Here is a 25,222-nt window from a genome sequence, read left to right on the forward strand (position 1 = left end):
TGCACATGGAAAGGGGAAAGCAGAATTAAATCATGCATTCCATTGCATAGTCTCCTGTGGAATCCCTATAAACAGGCAACTTCACGACGGTGTTCAAGCCTCTTAACACGCTTTTCAGCTGAATCCAAGGGAACTAGTTGGTATTTAGCAAAACCATCTCTTGGGTGCAGCAGCAAGGTGTGGATACACGACCGGAAACTGTCCCAAAAGTATTGAAATAAACAAGATGCTGTTTAAACTAAGTTGTTTCTGTCTGAGCCTAAGCACAACAGTTTTGATGATTGCATCAACAATTTTAGGCAAATATGTTATGATTGATTATTATCAAGACATGACATGTAATCTTGACATTTTTTTTTTCAGTGTTCTTTCTATTACTAGGGCGCACTAATGCGAGTCTCGTCGCGCGACGAAGCGTGTCGACGCGCGTTATACTTAGTTGAAAAACAGGACGCGATGCGACGCTTCGACTCTGCGCCAGTGTGAGTTGAACCTTAAAATGTATACCCGTAACGAATTGCATTAAATCTAATTATTTAAATTGTTATATTTTTAACAAGAATAATATATTTGCTAAACATTTTATGACCTCCTAAAAATTCTAATTTCAATTTCGCTACTCGTATACATTTCATTACAAGCAAATATTATTAAAGTAAAGTTTGCCACATGCAATAAATATTAAAAATATAGAAGGTAATCACATTTCTGGAGGCTGAACAGATAACATGCCTCCCAGGACACATCGGCGCGTCCCCAGATCGCTTCGGACACATGTCTGAAGTACACATAGGCATTGTCCTTTTTAACGTGAGCGAACTCACACCAACTTTTTATACAACAGATCGTCCCTTTTTTAAACTAAAGGGAGATTTTTAACTATTTTATTACATTTCGTAGCTTTATAGATTGATACAATCATTTTAAATATATTTCATTGGTATGTTCTGACTGGGAATTTAAAATTCTGTCAATAATCACGTCAAATGTAGTCAACTTCACGTCAAAATTGTTTAATAATTTTTTTTTAAACAAATTCCTCAAGGAGTTTTACTGGAAGCACATGGATGGTTGATACATCAAGTCTGATTTAAAGGTGGCTTCCCATTATATGGATGTCAATACGCATAGCCGACGATTATGAACAGCCACCATACCGAAGCTCTAACAACAGAGAACGTCCATATGCGTGGTTGCGTGTCTCGGAGATCTTTTGTCATTCCAAAATGTCAATTGAAGTGAAGGAGAACGTATAGTTGCAGCTTTTGTGGGGTATTATATCATTCAATAATAATTAACATATACCTATGTGTTTAAGTGATAACAACGTAAAAAACCATGCTGGTGATGGATGTCTCGCACCTAGGCCATCGAGCCCGGGTTTACCCGGTCCTGAAAAACCCGAGTTTTCCCAGTTCTGATGGTTACAAAGAAACCCGGGTTTAAAAATCCGGGTTTTTCGAGTATTTTACTTAATTTTTTTTTATTTATTATGCATAAACTACTTCGAATACAATAGTAAATGTAATAAAAACAAGCTTAGATAAATAATTACGTGTAAAGAAGCGTAGTTGCAACATTTCTTCCCTTCCAAACAACCACGAAAACAAGCAATGCGTAAAAAGTAACGCTCTCTCTCACGCCATTTTGTTGTGTCGCCGAAGTAATTATTCACATAAAGAAACGAATTTTATCAATGTTAAGATAATTTGTGATACCAAAAATATGTTTTTTGAAGATATTATTAGCACTTAAAAAGTGCAATAACTGATTGATACCAAAATGATATAATAATTAATGGTGAAACTGATCTCTGGAAGTCTATGATTAAAACACACTGAAACTGTGTTCCTATACTGATTTTGTACAAAATCAGTATAGGAACAGTTTCTTTTTTTTTTGATAAGTATAACAAAAAGATCGGAAAGCTCGAAAAAACCCGGTCTACCCGGGTTTTCGGATCATAGTATAGTTTCCAAAATTGATCCTGGTTTCGATGCCCTACTCGCACCTTAAAGTTCCGGCTCGTGGTCGATATATTACTATGGACGCCTCCGCTCGAAAGACGAAACTCTTCGAGTGCGTGGTAAATAATAATATTACATAGGAAATTACATAGAAAGAAACATTTTTATCCGATCTAATCGCGTATATTTATTTTAGCAAACAAACCAACGTACGGGTCCTTTATAAATTTTATGAATGAACGAAACGTTGGTTTGTTTGAAAAACCAAACATACGCGATTAAGATCCGAAAAACTAGTAGCGTGTAACAATCGCGAGAATAATATAACATTGCAGATCGTTGGAAGATAATACTTTTGATGGCCGCTGCTGTAGCTTCTTATCTACTTAATGGTGCACCTATCCCAACAAAGACTAGTAACAATATGATTTAGGCATCTTTATCTCCCATATTTAGTTCTCCAGTTTCTTGGCTCTTTGTTAAAGATCTTAATTTCAATCTGTCACATCCCTTCATGAGTATGTTAGTAATACATACCACTTTCAATAAAATCCTCCTTCTGTTATTTTACCAAACAGCCATATTTATTTGTTTACTAACAACATGCTCCCCGAATTTTGTGAAAAAAAAACAAAATTTCAAAAAAATAAAGCAATTTTGTGAAAAAAAGAAAGAAAAAACAAAATAAAAACTAAACAAGTCCAAAAATTAAGTTGACGTAGTGTTCATTGGAGGTATTTTGCAGGTCTCAAAATCTATTTGAATTAAAATTCTGCTACAAAAAATAAAATGCTTATGTAACGCTGCCCTGATAAAAGTTAAGATTATTACGCTTCAATAAACTGTTTTATACAATATCCACTTGTAAATTGTCTTGCCTTTCTGTCCTGGGGGCGGTAGCCAGGGGGTAAAAAGATGTCAGGCGTATGGTATTTTCTCCTGGGATCGTCCGGCGGCAGGTAGCCAACACAGGACGGAATGCCACACGACATAACATTCCTTTTGGCTCCGAGCGCCCGGCAGTAGAAATCTACAAGAAATTTTATTTATTATTAAGATATACCATATTTATTAGATATGCCATCGTCTCACTACACTATTACATGGATGGAAAGTTACTATGAGGTCGACGATAACGCATGCGGACCTAAACAATGCCTATACACTCTCTTCTTGAAAAGACCCAATGTATTCCGTTCTGGGAACAAATCTAAAAGCAGGGACTTCCACTCCATAGCCTTTCGCCATGCAAATAAGGAAACGAAACTCTTCGTGCGAATCCTCAGAATACCCACCACATAGGGGAGGAACTCAAGCCTACGTCTAGTCCCCCGATGATGAAAAGAGGAAGGCGGAATTAAATCGTGCAATTCCTTCGCACACTCTACATTTACATATCAATTTTTATTCTACTTTTCTGATTTGATTCAATTGAGAACACAAAAAAATAAAGACCACATTTAAATAGAATTATATATACCGCAATTCCATACGTTATTCACCGCACTCCAGTGTTTTGCGTTAATCCGTCATGTTGAACTTAAACTGCATAAATCACAGCACCAGTTAATGTTTATATGAATAATTATCATATATTATTACCTGGCTATGGCTTTAAAGTTGACCTACCATTTAATTAGTGATAATTGTTCAATGAATAATTCTGAAAAATTTAAAATCTATATTGCAACGCCTTTTGAAGGTTGGCTCTAAAGACTACAGTGTTGGTATAGAGCCAACCAAGATAACAATGATCCTGCCTTCGGAGTTCAGCATTTGAGACGACACGTCTAAATGACTTACAAATGGTTATTTTTTTAATATTAATGGCTTTGCCTTCGTATTTAGACAATGAAAGTGTTGGGAAAGATTTTTTTTATGACACTGTGTTGACAGGTCATTGACATTTAATACCATAAATGAAGCCATCAGTGCAAAAGTAGTGTAACCCACAATATTACTGATGCTAAAGTGCACAATTACTTCATATTTCGATTATTATTATCAGGAATAAAAAAATACTAGTTAAATATTTTTTAGATGCTGTTTTCATATATATTATTCAAATATTATTATTTTTTACACATGAGAATAGAATCCAAATATAAAGCAATTATGTACTTCAGTATCATAATTTAAATTAATAGGTATTGTAGAAAAAATTAAACGTGGGTTACATCCTATGGTTACATCACTTTTACGCTGGTAGCTTCAATTACAGGTACTGTACAATGCAATATATAATATTTATTATATATTTATAACATGTTTATTTACATCTCATAATTCCTCGCCTGATCCCTTTTTCACTTTGTCTCCAACTTTCAAATCCCGTTTCCAAATTACCTACATTCCATGATATTATAAAAGGTTCCCCTAACTAACTTGACTAACTTGTTTTTAAAACTAAAAACAAGTTAGTCAATACACTTTATAAGCGGCTAAAACGCTTACCGCGAAAATATACTACAGAGAAGCAAATATGGTTAAAAAGTAAAATGGGCTGAGCATCGACCACAATAAATAGGCTTACACGCGTAAGTTGAATACTATTTTTATACACACCTACATATTTGGAATATTTGCGTGCACTCGATTTTCCTTATATTTTTCAATCTAATTGGATTATAATATAACATTTTTTTATAGTATCTAGTGACGGGACGAATAAGTCGTGCGCCTGATGATAAGCTACACGCCTGTCCATAACAGTTGCAGTTCAGAGCTTTAAACCGCAAAGATCTGACGGGGCACTGCCACTGCGCTCGTCACCTTGAGACGCAAGTTGATAAATCGCATGTGCCTGTAATTTCACCAGCACCTTTACCTTTCAAAACCGGAACTCAGTGTTGCTGACATTACTGCTTGACGACAGAAATAGGTAAGGTGGCAGTACTACCCTGGACGAACTCTTTCACAAGGAGCTCTACCATAGCTCTATTGCTGCTAACATATTAATAACATCGCTATTTAAAAAATCATGGTTGTGCCCTCTACACGATTAAATATTTTAAGAAACATTTAATTTAATTCGTGTAGGACATTAACTCGTGTAGAAATAGATGGTTGATGTGTAACATACCAATGGATGGTTGATGTGTAACAACCACCAAATTTTTTTAAATTATTTTTAATTTAAGTTTGCACTGTTTTTTACAGTCATTAAAACCCATCGAGTCTTATTAAGTTTTCGCGATTGTTACACATTGGAAATGAAACTATTTTACATGATCTAAATCGTGTATAATAAATTTGGAGAATTCGAAGCTAGTAAAAGTATTAATTTACTGTTCTGCGAACCCAGTCAAGGTTCAATCTTGCAAAATAGCTGCGCTCGTAGATGTTGAATATTTTTTTCATGCAATTTAATTTTGTCATTGGTTCGCAGGATAGCAAGTGAATTTAGTTCCATTTTGAGTAAATCGCGCATATTTGTTTTTTTTTCAAACAAATGAACGTTTCAGGCCCGTTACGGGTCTTTAAGTCACGGTTGACTAATTTTCAGTCTAAGAATAGTTTCATTTAAAACTGTTTATCTTGTTCCATTTATTTACTTCTTGTTTCTTAGACAGTATGTGAATATTTGTTTTTCTGGCAAATACATTCCTTCTGTTGATATGTGTAAATACTTCACAAAACCTCGTTTTAACTGTTTTTAAAAGGTGTTTAATTGTGTGTCTAAAAGTGCAATTGCACTGACCTACCAACAAAATTCTTTGGTAGGTCAATGTGCAGTTATATAATCGTTTTATTTATGTCCTTTAGGTAACATGTTCTTGTGTTTGTGCCCATTCACAACTATTTAATTTTAACAGATAACACAAACTTTGCTCAGGCTATAAATAATAAATCAGTCGGTAGAGCACTACGGGTATTTACTGTTAACTAACGGTGCACAGACATTCACAGAAACTACGAAGTAAAAGGGAACGCCATGTACTGATACAGTAGAAAAAACTGGCGCACATGAAAACTATCCAATGTGGGTGTGGAGGGGCACTGCTGTACACACCTACATTGTTGTATTCAAGAATAGGGAACTGTATGAAGAGTTGATTCCTTTCTGCCTCGACTTGTGTCATTTGATGGCGGAATATGCACATATTCCGTCGGTGTAAGACATACGTCCTTTACGCGGTCACTCTCTCGGCACTTATACGAATTAATTTCCTCATTAAAAAGCTATTTAGTTAATATGCCTAAATCGAAACCTGTGATCTATGACCATGGACTCCCTTCTTTTTATATAATATCAAGTGATGGGATAGTACATTTCGTGCGCCTGGTGTTAAACGACACGTCTGTCCATAACAATTAATTGCAGTGCCACTCAAAGCTACCAATCGCCAAGGGCTGAGGGGCACTGACACTGCGCCTGTCACCCTGAGACCTAAGTTGACAAGTCCCATGTGCCTGTAATTTTACCAGCACCGTTACCCTTCAAAACCAGTACGTAGTAATGCTTACATTACTGCTTGGCGGCAGAAATAGGTAACGTGGCTACCGTGGCTACCGTACATGTCTATTTCACTCGAGGAACTTTTTTACAAGGATCTCTACTACTACTTACATCAGCACCGAAAACTCCGCAATAAACCTGGTTGTGTAGTTCCATAACATTTCTTCCATTTTTCCTGAATCAAACTCCTCTGGAAAGTATGGTAAACAGAAAAAAATTGCTCCTTTTGAAATTACGCTTCACGCTACGGGGTCAACTAGTTCATTCCCCATTGATTTTATATCTGAATTTGCAAACTTGCAAATGGACAACATACAAATTCAAAAATGTCGCTTAGCTCTGTTCGCCTTAAGTCCACGATGGGGTATACATAATGTGTACGTATATATTTAAGTCACATTAAAAATAATTCGAGTGCCATTTTCGAATCTTTTCTATAATAGTTTTGAGGAAGTTGACCAATGTGTTTGTTAATCTATTTCATTCTTGTATTGTACGCGATTTAACTTGCTCTTGTAGAATAATGATCCCCCAGGGCAGTTTCTTTTGCTTTTTTTTAGCGCGTTGTAACCAACGCATAATTTAAAAGCAGTTGCAGAAACAGCTATGCGTTCTTAGTTCGAGTATTCGCCAGTTTCCGTAAAACTGTAATGACATTTTTCAACAATGATGAGACCAACGATGAACTTCTTTGACGCCAATATTACATACAGATTGTTGTGTCAGGTTAATGATTTCTCTGGAATAAATAATTAACGACCAAGAACATTAAATTCTATGTTATTAATGGTTTTTTAATAAGCAAGTAAGCTTGTGTGGGTGGACACAACGTCTTTTTATTGAGTATGAACAATTTAGGAAAACAGTAGCTTTATCAAAATCTTGAAAGTATATTCAAAATGAACATTCATTACAATACTTGTGTAAGTAGAATTTAATATTTTAGTAAGTATTAACAAACAATGCTCTTGTCTCTAGGTGACAATGATATACTATAGTACAGTGCAAAAAATAACTTAAATTGTTGTGGATTATTTTTTTTTATTACAAATCTAATTAAGTATACAATGCGGAACATTACATATTACATTTAAAATTATTACATAACGCTATTTATTATTTTATATCACATTTATAGCACTAATTTTCGATAGACTAGTTTTGCAGTCAGCACAGACTAATGACTTCAGATTTAGCTACCGCTACCGCTGATTCAGCGTAGCAAAGTAAATCTTGCCACCTTTTTGCGACTACTTTTATTCTGAAATATTATCAAGAATCCAGTCCATAAAATGTGACACTCTCGTGTAGACCCCAGGGTATCCACCGGTACCGCATCTTTTGGTGCCGTAGGAGACAATACCATGCTGAATAATGCCTATCTTGCCAGACCTGACGTGGCCAATGCCCGTAAGAGGACCTCCTGAATCTCCGCCACAGGAGTCTTTATCTTCCACTCCACCAGCGCACAATTGACGATCGTATATTCTAGGGTTCCTGAAAATGAAAATGTATTAATAATTATCAACTTTTTTCAGCTTTAAAAATTGTTGTCATGTCCGTCACAAGTAAAAGCCCTAAAATAATACAGTATGTTTTTAAAAGACTGCCCACTTATTTTCCTTTTTTATTTTACGTGTGGCGCACTATAAGTTTCCGGAATGAATAGGAAAAAAATACTATAAATGATCAGAAATGAATTTATTGTTTCTCAAATATTCTCCGTTAGCGGTAATGCACTTTTTCATACGAATGAACCAATTTTGAAAACATTTATACTACTCCTCCGTGACAATCTCTAAAAACATATTTTTCGTACTCTTCGGCAGCCTCTTCAGGTGATGAAAATCGTTGACCGCGTAACTGGTTCTTAATTTTTGGAAATAAATAAAAGTTACGGCACCTTGTAAATAAAGGTTACAAGGTGCGGGTCGGGACTGTGCGCGGGATGGCTGAAAAATTGGAAAACGGCATGGAAAAATTCATTTGTCTGTCTGGCCGTGTGAGAACTGGCATTATCGTGGTGCAAGATGATACGGCGTTTACGGTTATTTTTACGGAGTTTGTCAATAACTTCTGGCAAACAAATGGTCGTATACCAATCACTATTCACGATACAACGATTGTCCAAAGCAACAGTAGCCACGTGTCCAGTTTTATTAAAAATTGGTTGGTTTCGGCTCATCTCGAAAGACCCATACGCTCGATTGCTGCTTTGTTTTGGGATCGTAACTATAAATCCATGTTTCATCACCTGTTACTATGTACACACCAAATTTGACGCCTCTTCATTGAATCTGGTATGCACCAAGTGACGCGATCCGTTTTTTGAGCCTCAGTCAAATTGTGTGGGATTCACCGGGAGCTCAGCTTTTTCACACCCAAATGTTTGTCTAGTATTGATTATATTTGACTCATGCCTATGCCTAAAGATGTCCAATTCCCATGGTATGTCACATGCCTGTCTGTTTTGCTCATACGGCGCTCAGCATCGACGTTTTTGTTGTTCACAGCAGTGGACGGGCGACCATCACGAAATACGTCACTGAAATTCACATGACCGCGTTTGAATTCTGCAAACCAGCTATAAATAGTCGTCTGGCATAGTCCTTCTTCGCTAAAAACAGTTTGAAGCCGAGCGAAGCTCCGCTGAGCTGTAAAATTGCACTTAAAGTCGTAGAAAATCATACTACGAAAAATTTCACGAGTTAAATCCATGGTGATGTAGACAACCAATTTCTAAAATGACGCCACAATGCGAAAAACAAGTGACAGTCAGATGAAATGAAAAATGAAATAAACTATTCTATAGCCAAAGAGTTCCATTTTCAAATGTTGTAATTACTTTTTAAATATTGTTTATGTAAGTGGCTAGTTCCGGAAACTTATAGTGCGCCTTATGTATTTATTTATTTTTGCAACTTATACTAACAGTATTTATAATTACACATGTTAGTCATAGTCATATAAGAGTTCAGTCGATCACTGGCCAAAAGCAAGCTGTGGAACTTGGACCACAGTTGGGTGGTGACCGTCTCCAAATAGTAACCAGCGGATGTTAGAAATTTTGATTCAGTGTTACTCATATTAATCTTATTCAGGGACTCGATCAACGCTAGGGTTTCGTAGAAGTGTCCTCGTTAGTGTCTTCAAGCGCGTTAAATGAAGAGTGAAGAGTGCGCTGCGCTGACGTTAAGACATAACGTCATAATGCCGAGATTAAAAAAGGAATTTGAACCATCTGTTGGTTCAAATTTCAAAAAAAAAATTTTAACACTAAGATTCTTTTATCGAACCCTTCCAAAAATGCATTTAAATACATCTGTATTTAAATGTCTAATTAAAAAATGAAAAATCAGTGCAAAATGCCTTTTTCATTGGTTTGTTTTAATTTCGTACTAATGTATGTACAGTTAAGTACGGTCGAGTGTTTCGAGATTGTTGTTGTGGTCTTGTTCTTCGTACTGCATTTGACTCTTTTTTTATTAAATTGATTTAGTTAATGTTAAGCAGTTACAATTTTTCAATTTTTAACCGTCCATTTTCTTTAAATTCGAGTTTTTCCAATGATATTTGAGTAAGGTTTGACAAAGTGGATCTTAATTTAATTGTCAATTTATGTCCAATTCTTATTTATTTAAATGTAAACGTTTTATATTGTTCTGGTTAATGTACGGACAACGGCACATCTTACTACACATTTTTGTTCCAAAATCGCCTCCAGTGCGACGGAACAAGATACGTCAATGTGTAGCTTGATGTGCTGGCGTGTGTACTTCTGTGTACTATACACACAGGAGCATATTAGTTAAACTGACGCTATGGTATCAGGGATATGTTTACTAGTAATTAGTTACCTCGCATCTTGTTGAAAAAGTCGTTAATGGTCGTACTGGAACTTTAACGAATTTGGTCTTATAATTTTTATTTTATTTAATATTACGTTATAATATATGGCTTACCAACTAAATACACACAAATACATTAAATATAAAAACGAAACATTTAAAATTAGTATTATGCATGCATTTAAGTGTAAAGATAAGCGCTGCATTACATAAATGTACTATTTTGGAAGCACGAGAGTACTATGACCAGTCTGTCTATATATAACTAGATCAAATCAAAGAAAAATTCCTTCGATCCGGCTGGATTCAAACCAGAGCCTTCAGCGTACCGTGCTTGACGTTTTCGCAACTGAGCTTCGGAACGCACAAGCAGACCTTACGTTTTTTTTCCATGTGCTTGTTGCAGATCTCTGTGTTTGATTTTAACATACTTTTTTGCCGTAACGTCATCTGTGAGAAATCTATGAAATCAAATTTGGTCTTACCCATTATAAGCATCTTGACATTTCTTATTAGATACAATAGGTAGCTCTACTTTAAGCAACACTGAAGACTGGAGACCATCCTCTGTTGCTCCCCATCCAGCTACCGTACCCTTCTGTTTTTCAAAAGTATTAGCTATTAGTTCTGGTGTGTCCGGCAAACATATTGGTTTCATGTTCTCTGAAACAAGAAACATCAAAAAAATAACTAAAGTATGTGAGAAACTGCAGAGTCGATTTCTAAACTTAATATAATATACTAACCCAACGTAAAGTCTGCCGGTTCTGCTAGCCTAATCAAGGCTATATCATCGTACAAGTTTTGGGGGCTGTAACCAGGATGAGCAATAACTTTCTCTATTGAGACATTCTGCAAAAACCAAGATAAAAGTTTGTAGTACAAGTGAACTGTCGAGGACTCTCTACACAGTTTTGTATGTAACAATGTTATACGTGGGGCGCACTATAAGTTTCCGGAATGAATAAGAAAAAAATGACGCCACAATGTAAAAACCAGTGACAGTCAGATGAAACCGTTCTATTTTCAAATGTTGTAATTACTTTTTAAATATTGTTTATGTAAGTGGCCAGTTCTGGAAACTTACAGTGCGCCCTATGTAGTATCACTGTAATACCCGAACGTTTGGTGCGCAGTGCAACTCTCCGTCGATTCTCTCGCAATCCGGATCTTTTGTGATGTCGTATTCTCCCAGTACAACACCTGACAACTTTAGCCTGTTTCCCAGGAACGCAACGCAATGAGCTGCTGTCAAAACGTATCGTTCCGTGATGAGAGTGCCTCCACAGCTCAACCTTGAACCACGGGCTGCAAAAATATTAAGATTACGTAAAAAATGTATCTGGTTTACAACGAATATAATTTAACGTCTTTTATCCAATCAATTTACCTATTGATGACTAATTTTGAGGTACGTTTTGTTAATTGAAGTCGTTTTTCTCAGAAACGATCACTCAAAATGGTAACAACATATTTTCCCCCAAAATAATACCACCTCATGTGGCGTGAACCAATACTAACTTTGCTGTAGCTAGACAAGGTTTGTATAATTATAATAATACTGAGCACAAATGTTTTTTATCGACAATATTAATTAGTAGACCATGTAAGTAGGTACTTACGTGAATCATAAGCAATTAGCACCATCCATGGCATTTCATAAAGTGCCGCCTTATCGCCGCCCAAAATCCTGAAGTCGTCAGAAAATGGTCCACATTTTCCAGGCAGAAGAGCTAGATTCTTATGTCCTTGTATATCAGGCAGGGAACCGGTATTGATATGAGTTGAGATACTTGGGTTTGGTTTTCTTGTTACTGGTTTATTTTGGTTTGAATTCCAGGGATTTTGTGTTACTGATTGGGTATTTGAATTAGACCAGTCGTTAACTAAAGACCCATCAACTCCCATAGTATGAGTTCCAGATGTGGAGTCGGGATAGTTAGCTATGTCCCGATTGTTGTTCGTAAAAGGGGCTGCACAACATACCTGTAATTCCAGTACAGTATAATTTGTTTTATATGCTCAATAATAGCTTTTTGTGTTATTTCTTGAATATACCTTAGAATAGTTTCATGAAATAATAATCTCAGTACAGAGTACTTTAACAAACCGACCTCAAAAGTCATTCATAGGGGAGTTTGCCGGTTCAAAACAGCCATCGATAGGAAAGAAACGATGTAGCTGCAGTAATAGATAAGAGAAATAAAAGTAATTAGATAGATAATTAGAAGCCTGAGGGGCAAAGTATTTTGAAGGAACATACTAAAGGGTCAAATGACTGAAAGCCGCAAGCGAGTTCTTGCAACTTCATTCTGACTCGAGATGGCATCGGAGATCCAGCATTCTCAATTTCCGTGACGAGAGGTTTACATTCCGCCAGCAGCTTGCAGGTACCAGGTCTTTTATCTGCTACACAGCTGTCACCTGGATAAACTGGAATCGTCATCTTCATTAGTCCGCTTGATTGAGCATAGGAAAACTTTGCGCTTTTTTCGACTACTGTCCAGCGCCAGATTTTTGTTTTACTTTTCTATTTTTTCGTTTTGTCACATAATAGTAGTGTTAGAGGAGTAGTGAGGCCGCTTGCCTATATCATTCGATTTTAGTTTCGTTTACAAATTATAACTTTCTTTAAAGGTACCAACTATTTTAGAACACTTTACTCCCAAAAACAATAAACCAGAATATTTATCGTGGTGCATGGCGTCAAGCCTTATATTGACTAAAATAATGACCTAAAAACAAATTCGACATACAAATTCAATTTACATGTACCACATTAGATAAAAACGACATCAGACACGTATTAAACGTTCTAGTTTCGAGTAAATTGCTCCTAAATTCGTTTTCAGACCTTCCCGTTCCCACCTTAACTTCCATGATTCCGATTAACCCGTTTAAAGATTTGCTGATAAACGATTTATTTCAAATAAAATATATGCGCTTATAGTTAACTAGTTTTGTAACTGGTTATAATATAAAACCGAGGTGGTGCAAATGATTAAGGAAAAATCTTCAAAACTTAAATTATGTGTTGATTATTAATGTATTATTTATTTTAAACTTACATTTATAGTTTATTATTTTATATGTTCCAGGCTTCGTCGTTATAAATACAATTATAAGTACCTACATAAGACCTGCATAATGTGTACAGTGCGAACCAAACCAATACATTATTATGTTCTCTGTAAAGTCAATTTGATATAATGAAAATCATAGCACTAAATCTTTTAAACCATTTTATATTAGAATGTATGTATGTATGTACAAACCTCCTTTTTTAATTAAAAAACAGGAAATTAAACATATTTTTCAAATTTAAATCTTTTTTTTAATAATATCAAGTGAAGGGACGAACAAGTCGTGCGCCTGATGGTAAGCTACAGGCCTGTCCATAACAGTTGCAGTGCCACTCAGAGCTTCAAATCGCAAAGATCTGAGGGGCACCCTGAGACATAAGTTGACAAGTCCCATGTGCCTATATTTCACCAAAATCGCGTATATTTGTTTGTTTTTTCAATCAAAGCAACGTTTCAAGCCCATAATAGGTCCCGTGGTTTCAGATTCGAAAAATATAATTTTATTTCCAATGAACAAGAGGAATTTCCAAAGCTGTAAAAGGCCCGATACGTTAGTTTGTTCGAAAAAACAAAATATATGGGATTTCAATCCGAAAAAAATTGTATCATTTCCTGTGCATAAAAATCACGAAAACCTAAGAAAGGGAAGTATTTTTAAATGAATTTAGTTAAGAGTGTAGTTGCATAGCGGACATTTACTTAAATTTATGTTCACGACAGTTTACATAGGTACTGTATTTATATCAATATACATTATTGTCCTTTGTATGTACCCTAGCCCTAAGCCCTATGTATCTTTTTAAGTAAGTTGATTACAAGTCATTTTACACAAATTAGTAATACATAAAACTTTATTTTATTTCATTAAGTTTGTTTTGTTATTATGTATCATCTGTTATTAAAGTAATGTTAACAAAAATGAAAAGTAAGTATATTCACACTTACCTAATATTGATTAGGTATACTTTTGATTAGGTTCTTTAAACTTGTGCGTGACAAAAGAAAATAAGTCATGGAGAAAAAGTCACATTTTCATTCTTATTCCGTTCATATGACAAAATTAAATGTTCAATATTCTGTTTCGGTAGGTTGTTTAAACGTCTAATTTGTAACACAAATACGTAATGTAGAACAAATAAAACTCATAAAACGACTTCCTTCTTTACAGCAATGAGTTCAATGTTTTTTTTCTAATTCAAAATGTACCAAGTATCATCTATAGTACCGCAGATCAAACAAATACTAATAGTACTCACGACAATCACAGGTAAACAACACCGCTAACAACGACGTCACACGCATTAAACACCTGAACATCGTAATGATTTTATCTCACTCATATAATGTCTATTTCTTTAGTACAACACCTCGTTCCACTATAGTGACCCAATGGAAACTGCATTAATTTGCTACACACTGAGACGAGCCAACTACTCAAATCGTTTACATTGACACTTTTATTGATTAGGTCTTCTGTGCAGATTTCTTTGCAGGCACATTGTAATTTACAAACAGGTTGATCAAAGTGTGATCGGAATAAGCGATTTTGCCTTCGCAGTCGCAGCGGAGCGGTGGGTGCGACTCGTTTACCGGCTGGTTTCGGCAAATCGAGTTTTTGTTATCCATAAAATTAACATTAAAGATTATTTTTGTTCCATTAGAAGATTTAATTCTATATATGTGGCAGCATGTTCGATGTGACGCAGGGCAATGGCGACGGTAGCCGCAATATTGACTGAGTCATTATCATTCCAGTTCCGCGGGAAAATACGATGTATGACTCGCACGCGCTTGCGCACCTCAATGCACTTTTGCTTGCAATCTGTCTTTCTCTTACAGATACAAAACATTTAACTAAATCACTCATCATATACCACTATTTATGAGACCAAGTAATTCCTGATTACAAGCTATGACCTGCACAGATTGGATGTTTATACGATACTGTTAAAAAACAAACAAATGTTTTGAATTAAAAATGGTTCTTATCATGTTGAGAAAGATTAGAATTGGTATACGTTTAATGGCTTGTTGTTAACGCAAATGTAAATTGGCGTACCTAGTGATCGCTAGTGGTGGCTGATCAAACAGTCTGCATAACGAATTGTTTAACAACGCTCGCACTTGCATCTCGCAAACGAAAGAACATCCAAAAACAGTCATGCACTTTCTTTCTCATAAGCACAACCTATCACAAAAACATTTAAAGAAAATAAAAAATATAAATGGCCTCTCTTTTGCATTGGAGTGCATTTCTCATCACAGTTTTAGTACGCCACGGTAGCACTGGTAAGTTAATGAAATTATTTTCACTGAAATTAAATAATGCAGTTGCGATATCGTTCACATTTTCCACTTTTGATATTGAAATGTGTATTTATTATTTTCAATGAAAAGAAAATTGAACTAAAATAAACCACTCATTCGTACATGAATCCTTGTTGATCTCTAACCTTGATTTTTTTCTTATTCTATAAACCTATCGTCTTCTAATTTCAATTGTTAGTCTCCCACGATGTTGTTGATCTCGTCTTCCTGCCTTAGATTGCAAGTACCTACTTCTGTTTACTGATCACACTTGTAAGGCCAGGTATTAGAGTATTTATTTGATCCACCTGCCATCCCATCTACGAATCTGTAGCCTGCTCATACCCACTTCATTACGAGTACTTCGATTATTATTTACTTTTTTGTTTATTTATTATTTAGATTAGTTTATATATTATTATTTAGCTTATTTATTATTTAGTTTAGCAACTACCTCCGTGACCGAACGGTTACCATGCCGGACTGCCACGCAGAGATCCCAGGTTCGATTCCCGGACAGGGAGAAATATTTGTATGGCCTACATTTAGTTCTCTCGTGAGTTTCGGTGTAATTTGTGGTTTTCTGTGTGTGTGTGTCCATGGCACCCTCGACACAGGATTTTCCTAGTGCGGGACTATGTTGAGTGTGTGCGTTAAGTTGAATGTTTGTTGAGTGTGTGCGTAGTTTGAAAATGTTCGCCAAATTATAAATTATATAAAATAAATACTAAGAAAGATAAGATCAGTAATTCGATACTTTAGTTAAAAATAGTTTCAGGCTTCTGCACAACTCCACAACAAAGATATGCAATGTTCCAAAATTTAGCGAGTTGCTTCCATAAAGGAATTTTGTGGCAGTGCTTGCGTGAAATGGCGAATGCACCACCGTGCCCCGAACCATTCACTCCCGGTTTGTAGGGGGCTTTTAATATTGCGAAATGTTCTATTGAAAAAGTGTGAGACTTTGTGTGATTTGCAATGACCTCTCGCTGACTTATAAAAACTAATATTGATTTTTATTGAATATCATAATGTTTTACTACCATGACATTCATTTATTATTTGTGTTTCTTCTCTAGTTTGTTATAATTATTGATACAAAGATCGTACACAAAGAAAAATTCCTTCGATCTGACAGGACTCGAGTCTGCGTCTGTATGACAAACTAGGGCCATGAGCGAGAAGCTTTATAGATCTCTCACAGGAGTCGCTTACGGCGCTGGCAATAAAACTCGGAAACATCCAATAAAAAAATATCTGTAACAAACACTAAAGTGTGAAATATGCAGAGAGCGGGTTGCGGGTCGGGCGCGTGTCGGGTCGGGACCGCGGTCAGCGTGTTATCGTCCTTAAAAATTCACAGAATTAAACCCGTCGCGGTCCCGACCCGACACGCGCCCGTCCCGCACCCGCTCTCTGTGTGTTTCACATTTTAGAGAAATTCTATTGTCGCGATCTGCAACTAGGGTGATAGGTGGCACTAGTTTGGTATACAGACGCAGGTTCAAGTCCTGTTAGATTGAAGGAAATTATCTTTGTGTTCGATCTTTGTGTTAATAGTTATAAAAACGAATTTTTAAATAAACTAACTTTACTATAGGTCCGGGTTGAAGATATTATCGTCATGGAAGAAAAAGGTGTTATACATTAGGGTTCGGGTTATTTTTAGAGGGGCTTAACGTTATTTCTAAAATATACTCGAAATGAATTCAACGACTTTTATTCTGTAACTTTTGAAACTCTCAAATAAATTAAAGCTGACTAACAAACAGCTATCTATTTGACTAACTTTTTAATTGTCGAATAACCTGGTTTTTGTGCCTCATTTATACATATAAGATTATATATTCTAGTTAGTTTTTAAACTGTAACCGTTAAAATTTATCAGTGAGCAAATGGGATGCTGTAAAAAATCATCCCGCCTGGCGCATCCTGTCAAATTATGATTGTGGAGATAGTGCTGCCGATCGGATCATAGGAGGTTTCGATGCGGCACTGGGCCAATTCCCATGGATCGTTCGACTTGGGTATATTTGTTAGTATGCACTCTTTTTACTAATTAGTCTAGTGTCTAACCGAATACATCTTTCTATCTTATTTTTTAACCGACTTCAAAAAAGGAGGAGGTTCTCAATTCGACTGTATGACACAAAGATGACACGACATGCTTTTTAACTACATAAATCAATATAATACTACACCGGTATACCAACAATTGGCCTAGCATGACCGGACGCGACTTGCGCGAGAGCGACATAAAGCATGAGACATTGATGTAGGACTAACGCGATAAGGCGCAACTTGTACGAGAGCGACATAAAGCGTGAGACACTGCTGTAGGACTAACGCGATAAGGCGCAACTTGTACAAGAGTGACATAAAGCGCGAGACACTGCTGTAGGGCTAGCACGATAAGGCGCGATTTGCGCGAGAGCGACATAAAGCGCGAGACACTGCTGTAGGGCTGGCGCGATAAGGCGCGACCTGCGCGAGAGCGACATAAAGCGCGAGGTCTTTATGCAAGAGTAGCAGTATTTCGGGCTATTGTCGTGCTAGCTCTACTGTTCTCGCATAGAGATCTCGCGCAAGACACGCCCTGTCGTGCTTAGCGCTACAAGGAGTTACCTTAACGCGTGTAGGTAAAGTAAAATGATTTTGTTATATAGCACAGGAGGACAATGAAACAGACTTCAAATGCGGCGCAGCGTTACTCACAGACCGCCACGTCGTCACCGCCGCTCACTGCTTGACTAACAAGGACGAGGAAAGCCAGCTGTAAGGTTTAAAATACTTGTTGGTAAAGTATGTATAAGAGAAGTGTTATTCAAAAATTGTTACTCAATACTTAAAATAAATAAACAAATTGTTAAACAAATTATAAGTAAGTAGTTGCCACGAAACGTAAGTTCCTTGACGATTCGCTTTCTTAGTGTTGCCCAATGCAAGATCATGACGAGACCTACCTCAGACTTGGTCTTGGTATTACACTCAGCCTTAGTCTGGGTCTCGGTCTTGCTGCAAAAGTCGCGCAAGTCTTGCAATTACCTACAGTTACTTATCAAAACTATCCTATGATATAATAGCAAAAGTGAGCACAAGGGTTGGCTCAGATTTTTACAGCAACGCAATAGAATTCGTACAATTTGAGTACATATTGATATAGGCCAACCGAATGACAAATAATTCGCTTTACAATATTTTTACGATTGGTTGGTTATAATTTTAGGCAAATATACGTTAACACCATAAAAAAGATTAATAAATAATACTAGTTAACGAACATAGGGAGCACCGTGCCTAGCATGCACCCACGCCGTTTCGTCACTTCATTTTTCGATTTTCGGTGTACGCTATTGGTGATAATTAGCTGCTTCGCTAATATTCTTTTTTTTTTTCTACACTTTTATCGCAATTACATATTATTTTTGTCTAAAAAATTACTTTCTACAAAATGTAGGATTATAGACACTAAAGTTTTTCAAGTTATAACAACCAACCAGCTTTGTTGCAGGGAGCATTTATCGATATCGATCTGAAAGCAATGCCTCAATACCTAACGTCCATCTCTGAGTTTGGCGTAACTTGCAAAGACTTGCGTCTCGCAGATTCGGTCTTTGTTCAGTTGTTCTTGCTCAATCTTGAATCATTTTATACCGGTTCATTCAAACCTCACCGATTCATTCGAACTCATTTGACCCCAATGTTGAGTCGTGGTTTCACATTATGTATAGGTGGGTAGGTACTAAGGTAGTAATATGTATGACGCGATCGCTCAAAATTTTAATTTAAGTAAAATAGAAAAAGTAAATTATCTGTAGGTAGAAAGAATTCATTAATACGAAAAGAGCGAAATTTCAACCCGCACAAATTCTATAAAAATATATAATGTCGACTAAATTTGAAAACCTCGTCGCTCTGTTTTTCCACAAAATCCTTTTTTTGCGGGAAATTTAAGCTTTAAATATAATTTCTAAGACTCTTTTTTAGTTCTAAAATAATCATAGATTGTCATAATTAATTATTTTTTCTAGTAATTCTGTTATTTGTGCCTACTCAAAAGATCACTTGAATGGAGGTACGAATTTAGGAGTAGTTATATTTTTTTACTACAATCGAACACAGGAACTGGGTCCTGTGGTACTTCACCTCTTGGCTTCTACAGAACATTTCCGAATATCCTGATGATATTTCTACTCTATTGTTTTTTTAATAGAACTTCAGTGAGATTAGGTGAACACGACATACGGACAAACCCTGATTGCCAGCTGCGAGTGTGTGCTCCGAAGGTACAAGACAGGAACATCAAAATTAGTAAGAGGCATCCGCAGTTTGATAAGCCTCCATTTCACAACGATATTGCCATTCTAGAGCTGGAGTTTCCCGTGGAAATTAATAGTAAGTAACTTTTCATTATTAACCAAAGAATGATCTACCACAGGGAGACGAGTCGGGGGAATAGAAGGCCTGTGGCCATATATAAAATAATGTATAATGATTTGTGAATTATTATAATTTTAAAAAACCGACCTCAAAAGTATGCTTATCCGCTTTCGCTGTGTTCGTTACCGTGATCTCCTCAACAATAACCCCAAACACAAGGTAGTTGCTGTGCACTGGAAAGTGCGCAAACCCCGAATTCATCCCCTAGTTCGCCACTATAATGGACTTGACATAGGAGATAATAAAAATCGGTTCTCACTACTCAAAGTATACTGAGAGAGAAAAACGCCTTGATAGGGAGAATAGCAAAATCAACCATTAAAATAATTGCTCCTTATAATAAGATTTAGGCGCTATTTATAAAAATGAATCTTCATGCGTGAACAGCCACCCTCAGAGGTTGATGATTTTCTTCAAAATTAAATGGGACCGCTATGGAGGTATCCTCTTTCCAACAAAAAATAATCATGAAAATCGGTTCACCAATACCGAAGTTATCGCGTAACATACATACAAAAAAACTACAGTCGAATTGAGAACCTCCTCCTTTTTTTAAGTCGTTTAAAAATATTCAGAATTGATTATATTTGTTTTTTAAAACAAACCCACGTTTCGGTACCTTTAACGGTCCCGTGGTCACCGCTGACTGAGATGAGAAAGTCATGAACCAGTTATATCTAATATTAATGCTTACCGCGCAGATTTATTTAATAAAAATACTTACATGAAGTTCTTTTACTTTACGTGTTAAAAACATAATATATATAATTTAGAATATTATCCACATTCAATTAAAAGGCATGTTCAGGCGTGCTAATTTAGTCTTCTAATAAATATGAAGGGAGTTAAAATTTCTAGGAACTTTTCGTTTTATGAATATTCAGGACTTCTTATTTTACCTGTCATCTTAATAAACAAGAATTGAACATAAATCGACGTGTTTGTTAAGCGGATATAAATTGTATAGTCTAACAGGACAAAAATATCGTCAAACAAAATTAAAGAAAAATAACTTATTTATGATTGTGAAGAAAATCTTTCATAGATTTCTCACAGATGGCGCTACGGCAAAAACCAAAACAAAGATCTGCAAAAAGCACATGAAAAAATTCGTGAAGTACGTTAGTTCCTTCCGTGGTGGCTTAATTGGTATAGCGTCAGTCACGGTTTACTAGTAGACGTTGGTTCGAATCCAACCGTAAGAAGTGATTTTTTTCTAAGGTTCGATCTTTGTATTATAACAAACTAGTGGAATAATTTCACAAAATATAATTTAATGTCATGGTGGTGAAACATCCTAACATTCGATAAAATTTAATTACAAATAACTTATTTTGTTATCTTTGACTACACGGATTGAACTGAACCTTACGCTAAACATATATTGCATATTTTAGATTACGTGACCCCAATATGTTTACCGCGTGAGGAGCAGATAAAAGACCGGTTTCAGCAAGGAGAACTACTGACTGTGGCCGGATGGGGCACCACAAACATGTCAACTGAAGAACGAGCTGACATTCTGCAGTATGTGGGAGTGGGTACCTACTGTAATTTATTATTTCTGGATGCTTTTTTATGTAGAAGAATCATAGAGTATTTTTTTAGGCGAGACTGACCCACTAACCTTAAATACATATCCATTTGTCTGACTGTGAGAAATGAAAAAAGATTCAAAGGTATTTAGAGTTCCACGTTTCATTTTTTTCTATTGAAGCATCATACCAGTTTCTTAACTTTAGTAATGATAACTAAGTATAGTAGTTGAAAATGAGAGTAGTTATTTGCAATGACACTATTGTTTCAGATCTAAATAAAGTTGTTTTTTCGAACAAACCTTGATTTTGAGCTCCTTACAAGTAGGTGCCATGGTCACGGATGACATCAAATATACGCGTTCTCATAAATGTACTATGCCGCTAGTATTTATGCCTCTTTCTCAAAGACAGATTGTAAATTGCTCTAACTGCACGTTTTAGGATATGTGCACATTATAAGTGTTCAACACGCGTTAGGTTTTTGAATAGTGTACACATGGCGGGTGCTTTTCGGACTTTGAGCCCGCGCTGCCACAGTTTCGGTGCAAATTCGGCATTAAGCACTCGAAGATGGACGTGGGAACAAACAGCTATGTGGTTATGGATTTTATATCGAAGACGGAGACAGCAACGCAACAGGGGACGAAAATATTGGGTTATCCTATTTTATTATCCAAATCCAACCTCAGTGAAAGTCACTTCATAACTTTGTATCCTAAACTCAGACTATATGAACCCAAATACAACAAGTACAGAATTCGGTAAGTGGTAAGCGCGCGTTAGCGAAACGCCCGTTGAATGCTCATGTGAACATGCTCTTAGTAGGACAAAGATTCTATTGATGTCAGCGGCATTACCCTAAAGCAAAATATCGTTACGATTTAGGTCCTGTCCAATGTGTAGCAAAAACCTAGGAACTCAAAAGTAGTTTTTATTTCTTTCTGAGCTCTGATATTTGCGGTAATTATGTAAGTCTACTTTTACGAGTGTCCGATGAGTTTTTGATGTTCTATCTTCATAAATATTTATTCAAGTTACCCGTGGTAAAACCGGAAGCATGCAATACATTTCAAACCTTCGGATGGGGGTTCAACGTAACCGAATCAGAAATTTGTGCTGGTACAGAACACAACAAGGATGCTTGCAAAGGTGATTCTGGAGGACCTTTAATGAAGGTAAGGCCTTAAAATGTAACCGCTCTTATAATTTGGAACAACGTACTAGATAAAACCCAATAAGTGTATGAGTTCTTTCATTTTTTCAACTCATTATAGTATACCTTTCAAGCACTTCACCATCGTCAAGCCATTTATATACGTCCCACTGCAGGGCTCGGGTCTTCTCTCAGGCGAGATTTTAGGCCATAGTCCGCCACACTGGCCCAATGTGGATTGGGGACTTCACACGCGTTTTCCGAGTGTTGTGAACTTTCTTCGACATGCAACCTTTCACCGAAAAACTCATGGAAAATTTCAAATTAATTTCGCGCATAAATTTCGAGAACCTCTGAGGCCCGAATGCGAACCCGCGGCCTCTGTTTGAGAAGCGGTAGGCCAAACCTTGTTATTGTAATTAATATATATTAGGGTGTTAGGTAGATTCTGGAGAATCTTTAATGAAGGTATGAACTAAAGAGTAAAGGTACGAGATAGAACCCAATAAGTGTATGAGTTTTCGTAAAAAGAGTTTTCCAATTCCTAGTACGCCTTTCTTGCAGAAGTATCTATTATTACCACACTTATAACTAAGTTCTGAGTCAAGCACACAAGCACACACGCACACCCGCACCTACACATACTTGTTCTTTTGTACTTTTGCTAAACAATATCATCTTTATTAATTTAAAACCTTTGCTCTTATGTAGTACCAATGCCCAATTATGTTTTGTAATTTTTACTAAAATAGCTCAAATGACGTGGCCGGACACTAATTTCAAAGATACGTAATTCGATACAGACTTGCGCCTAGTTTTGAAGATCATAGTTCAACAATCAATTTGTACATTGGCTTACTTACTTTTATGTACAATCTATGGTACTTGTTTATGTCTGTACAAATCTTTTTTTTGTAAATAAAAAAGTCATTCTTATTATGTATCACACTCATAAATCTGCTTATCGTTGTCCACCACAGAAAAAAGCAAGAAAGTAACTTATAACGAGTTATATAACTGATTTTACAAAAATTCACACACGCATTGGGTTTTGCCTCTGACCCCTTGATATCCGCAGTTTGTTATTTTAGATCTACTTATTAACTCTACTTATTCTATCTACTTATCTACTACTACTAATATCTACTTTTTTAAATAAAATATAAGTGCGCATTTGACCACCATCTCACCTGATGTAAAGTAACGATGAAGTCGACGATGGAGCATTACCTAAGTAATGTCTATTCTCTCTCGCCTTGAAAAGACCCAAGTTATAACGTTCAGGGAACAAGTTTGCAAGCAGGGAAATCCACTACATAGCCGTTCGCCATATAATGTGGAGGCGTAACGCTTCGTGCGAATCTTTGGAATATCCACAACATAGGGGTGGAACCCAAGCCTACGCCTAGTCCCCCGGTGATAAAAAGTGGAGGTGGAATTAAATCGTGTAATTCCATCGCACACTCTCCGTGATATATCCTGTAAAATACCGACAAGCAGGCAATTTTACGGCGGTGTTCAAGGCTCTGCAGCTTCGCCTCCACTAATTCCGATCACCTATAAGCCTCTTGGCACAGTTGTCAATTGAATCCAAAGTGGCCAGTTGATATGTAGCAGAGCCATTGCAAACGTGGCAGCAGTACTCCATGCACGATCGGACTTGTGCTTGGTACAGCTGAAGCAACTGTCCCGGTGTAAAGTAACGCCTCACCCTGGAAAGGATCCCAAGCTTCCTTGCTGCATTGGCCACGAATTCAATGTATCTGCCGAAGTTCAAATTGGACGACAGGTCCATTCCAAGTAGCTGGAGACAGTCGGCTATCGGTATGGATATATCACGAAAAGTCGGATTCAGCTCAATGGGACTCCGTTTTGTGGAGAATAGATACGCGTTAAATTTGACAAGATTGGCATTGCCCCAATCGGAGACTGCCTAGAGTGTCAAATCTCAACGGCTAACCATGGACTCTCTGGATTTCAAGACTGGATTTCCTCTCCACTGACCCTTGCATTGGTTAAGTACCTATCTACAATTGTGATGTCATTAGCATACGCAAATGTACCTGGAATTAACATATCATTGATATGCAGCAGAAAGAGTGTTGCAGATAGTACTGAACCCTGAGGATCTCTGGCATCTATCGCCATATGTTCGGAAGAGTAGCCTTCTAAGACCACTCGAATCGAACGTTCACTCAAGAAATCCGAGATCCAATAGCAAAGGCCGTTGGGAAGCCCATAAGAGGGAAGCTTACTTAAAAGGCTTGCGTGCACCCTTTCAAAGACTTTAGAAATGTCCAAAGACACTGCAAGTGCTTCGCCTTGCTTTTCTATAGCCTCGCTCATATATATATATGATATAATATATATATATATATATATATATATATATATATATATATATATATATATATATATAGATATATG

The 25,222-nt window shown here is 36.5% G+C and overlaps 2 protein-coding genes and 2 long non-coding RNA genes across 6 annotated transcripts in view; 1 reads left to right on the plus strand and 3 right to left on the minus strand.

Moving 5' to 3' along the window:
• LOC113226597 overlaps positions 1–890 on the minus strand; it is a 5,420-nt gene extending 4,530 nt beyond the window's left edge. Inside the window, exon 1 of the long non-coding RNA XR_003310120.1 lies at positions 705–890. This is a non-coding gene — a long non-coding RNA (uncharacterized LOC113226597). The remainder of the gene's footprint in view (positions 1–704) is intronic.
• A 1,956-nt stretch (positions 891–2,846) lies between these two features.
• On the minus strand, positions 2,847–3,490 carry LOC113226598. The gene is made up of 2 exons (XR_003310121.1): positions 3,448–3,490; positions 2,847–2,997 (listed from the first exon to the last, which is right to left on the minus strand). It is a non-coding gene; the product is annotated as an uncharacterized LOC113226598 (long non-coding RNA).
• A 3,937-nt stretch (positions 3,491–7,427) lies between these two features.
• LOC113226593 (CLIP domain-containing serine protease 2-like) lies at positions 7,428–15,211 on the minus strand. Of its 3 annotated transcripts, none has more exons than XM_026459293.1 (7): positions 14,614–15,211; positions 12,538–12,698; positions 11,897–12,260; positions 11,392–11,582; positions 11,021–11,126; positions 10,760–10,937; positions 7,428–7,923 (listed from the first exon to the last, which is right to left on the minus strand). In XM_026459293.1, the coding sequence occupies exons 1-7, from the start codon at positions 14,672–14,674 to the stop codon at positions 7,683–7,685; spliced, it is 1,302 nt and encodes a 433-aa protein (XP_026315078.1). In that variant the 5' UTR covers positions 14,675–15,211; the 3' UTR covers positions 7,428–7,682. The 3 variants fall into 3 exon arrangements, with proteins under 3 accessions (XP_026315078.1, XP_026315077.1, XP_026315079.1); XM_026459292.1 differs by having other exon boundaries at positions 12,538–12,707; XM_026459294.1 differs by lacking the exon at positions 14,614–15,211 and adding an exon at positions 14,303–14,410 and having other exon boundaries at positions 7,430–7,923; positions 12,538–12,707.
• Positions 15,212–15,542: 331 nt separating this feature from the next.
• The window catches only part of LOC113226596 (phenoloxidase-activating factor 1-like), an 11,748-nt gene continuing 2,068 nt past the window's right edge, over positions 15,543–25,222 (plus strand). The window contains exons 1-7 of the mRNA XM_026459299.1: positions 15,543–15,646; positions 16,437–16,574; positions 17,553–17,699; positions 18,331–18,439; positions 19,878–20,059; positions 21,502–21,641; positions 22,677–22,817. Of these exons, the coding sequence (XP_026315084.1) occupies positions 15,583–15,646; positions 16,437–16,574; positions 17,553–17,699; positions 18,331–18,439; positions 19,878–20,059; positions 21,502–21,641; positions 22,677–22,817 (921 nt within the window). The 5' untranslated portion in view covers positions 15,543–15,582. The remainder of the gene's footprint in view (positions 15,647–16,436; positions 16,575–17,552; positions 17,700–18,330; positions 18,440–19,877; positions 20,060–21,501; positions 21,642–22,676; positions 22,818–25,222) is intronic.

The sequence above is a fragment of the Hyposmocoma kahamanoa genome, unplaced genomic scaffold (genome assembly GCF_003589595.1).
Source record: "Hyposmocoma kahamanoa isolate Upper Pololo Valley unplaced genomic scaffold, ASM358959v1 192, whole genome shotgun sequence".
Classification (NCBI taxonomy): domain Eukaryota; kingdom Metazoa; phylum Arthropoda; class Insecta; order Lepidoptera; family Cosmopterigidae; genus Hyposmocoma; species Hyposmocoma kahamanoa.

Bases quoted from the DNA above. Each gene is read 5' to 3' on its own strand.
- LOC113226593 (XM_026459292.1), bottom strand. From the start codon at position 14,674: ATGTTCAGGTGTTTAATGCGTGTGACGTCGTTGTTAGCGGTGTTGTTT. The intron at 12,261-12,537 runs GTATGTTCCTTC...CTGGAATTACAG, and splicing joins TTCAGTCATTTGACCCTTTA to GTATGTTGTGCAGCCCCTTT. The intron at 11,127-11,391 runs GTATTACAGTGA...TGGTTTTTGCAG, and splicing joins ACTGCGCACCAAACGTTCGG to AATGTCTCAATAGAGAAAGT.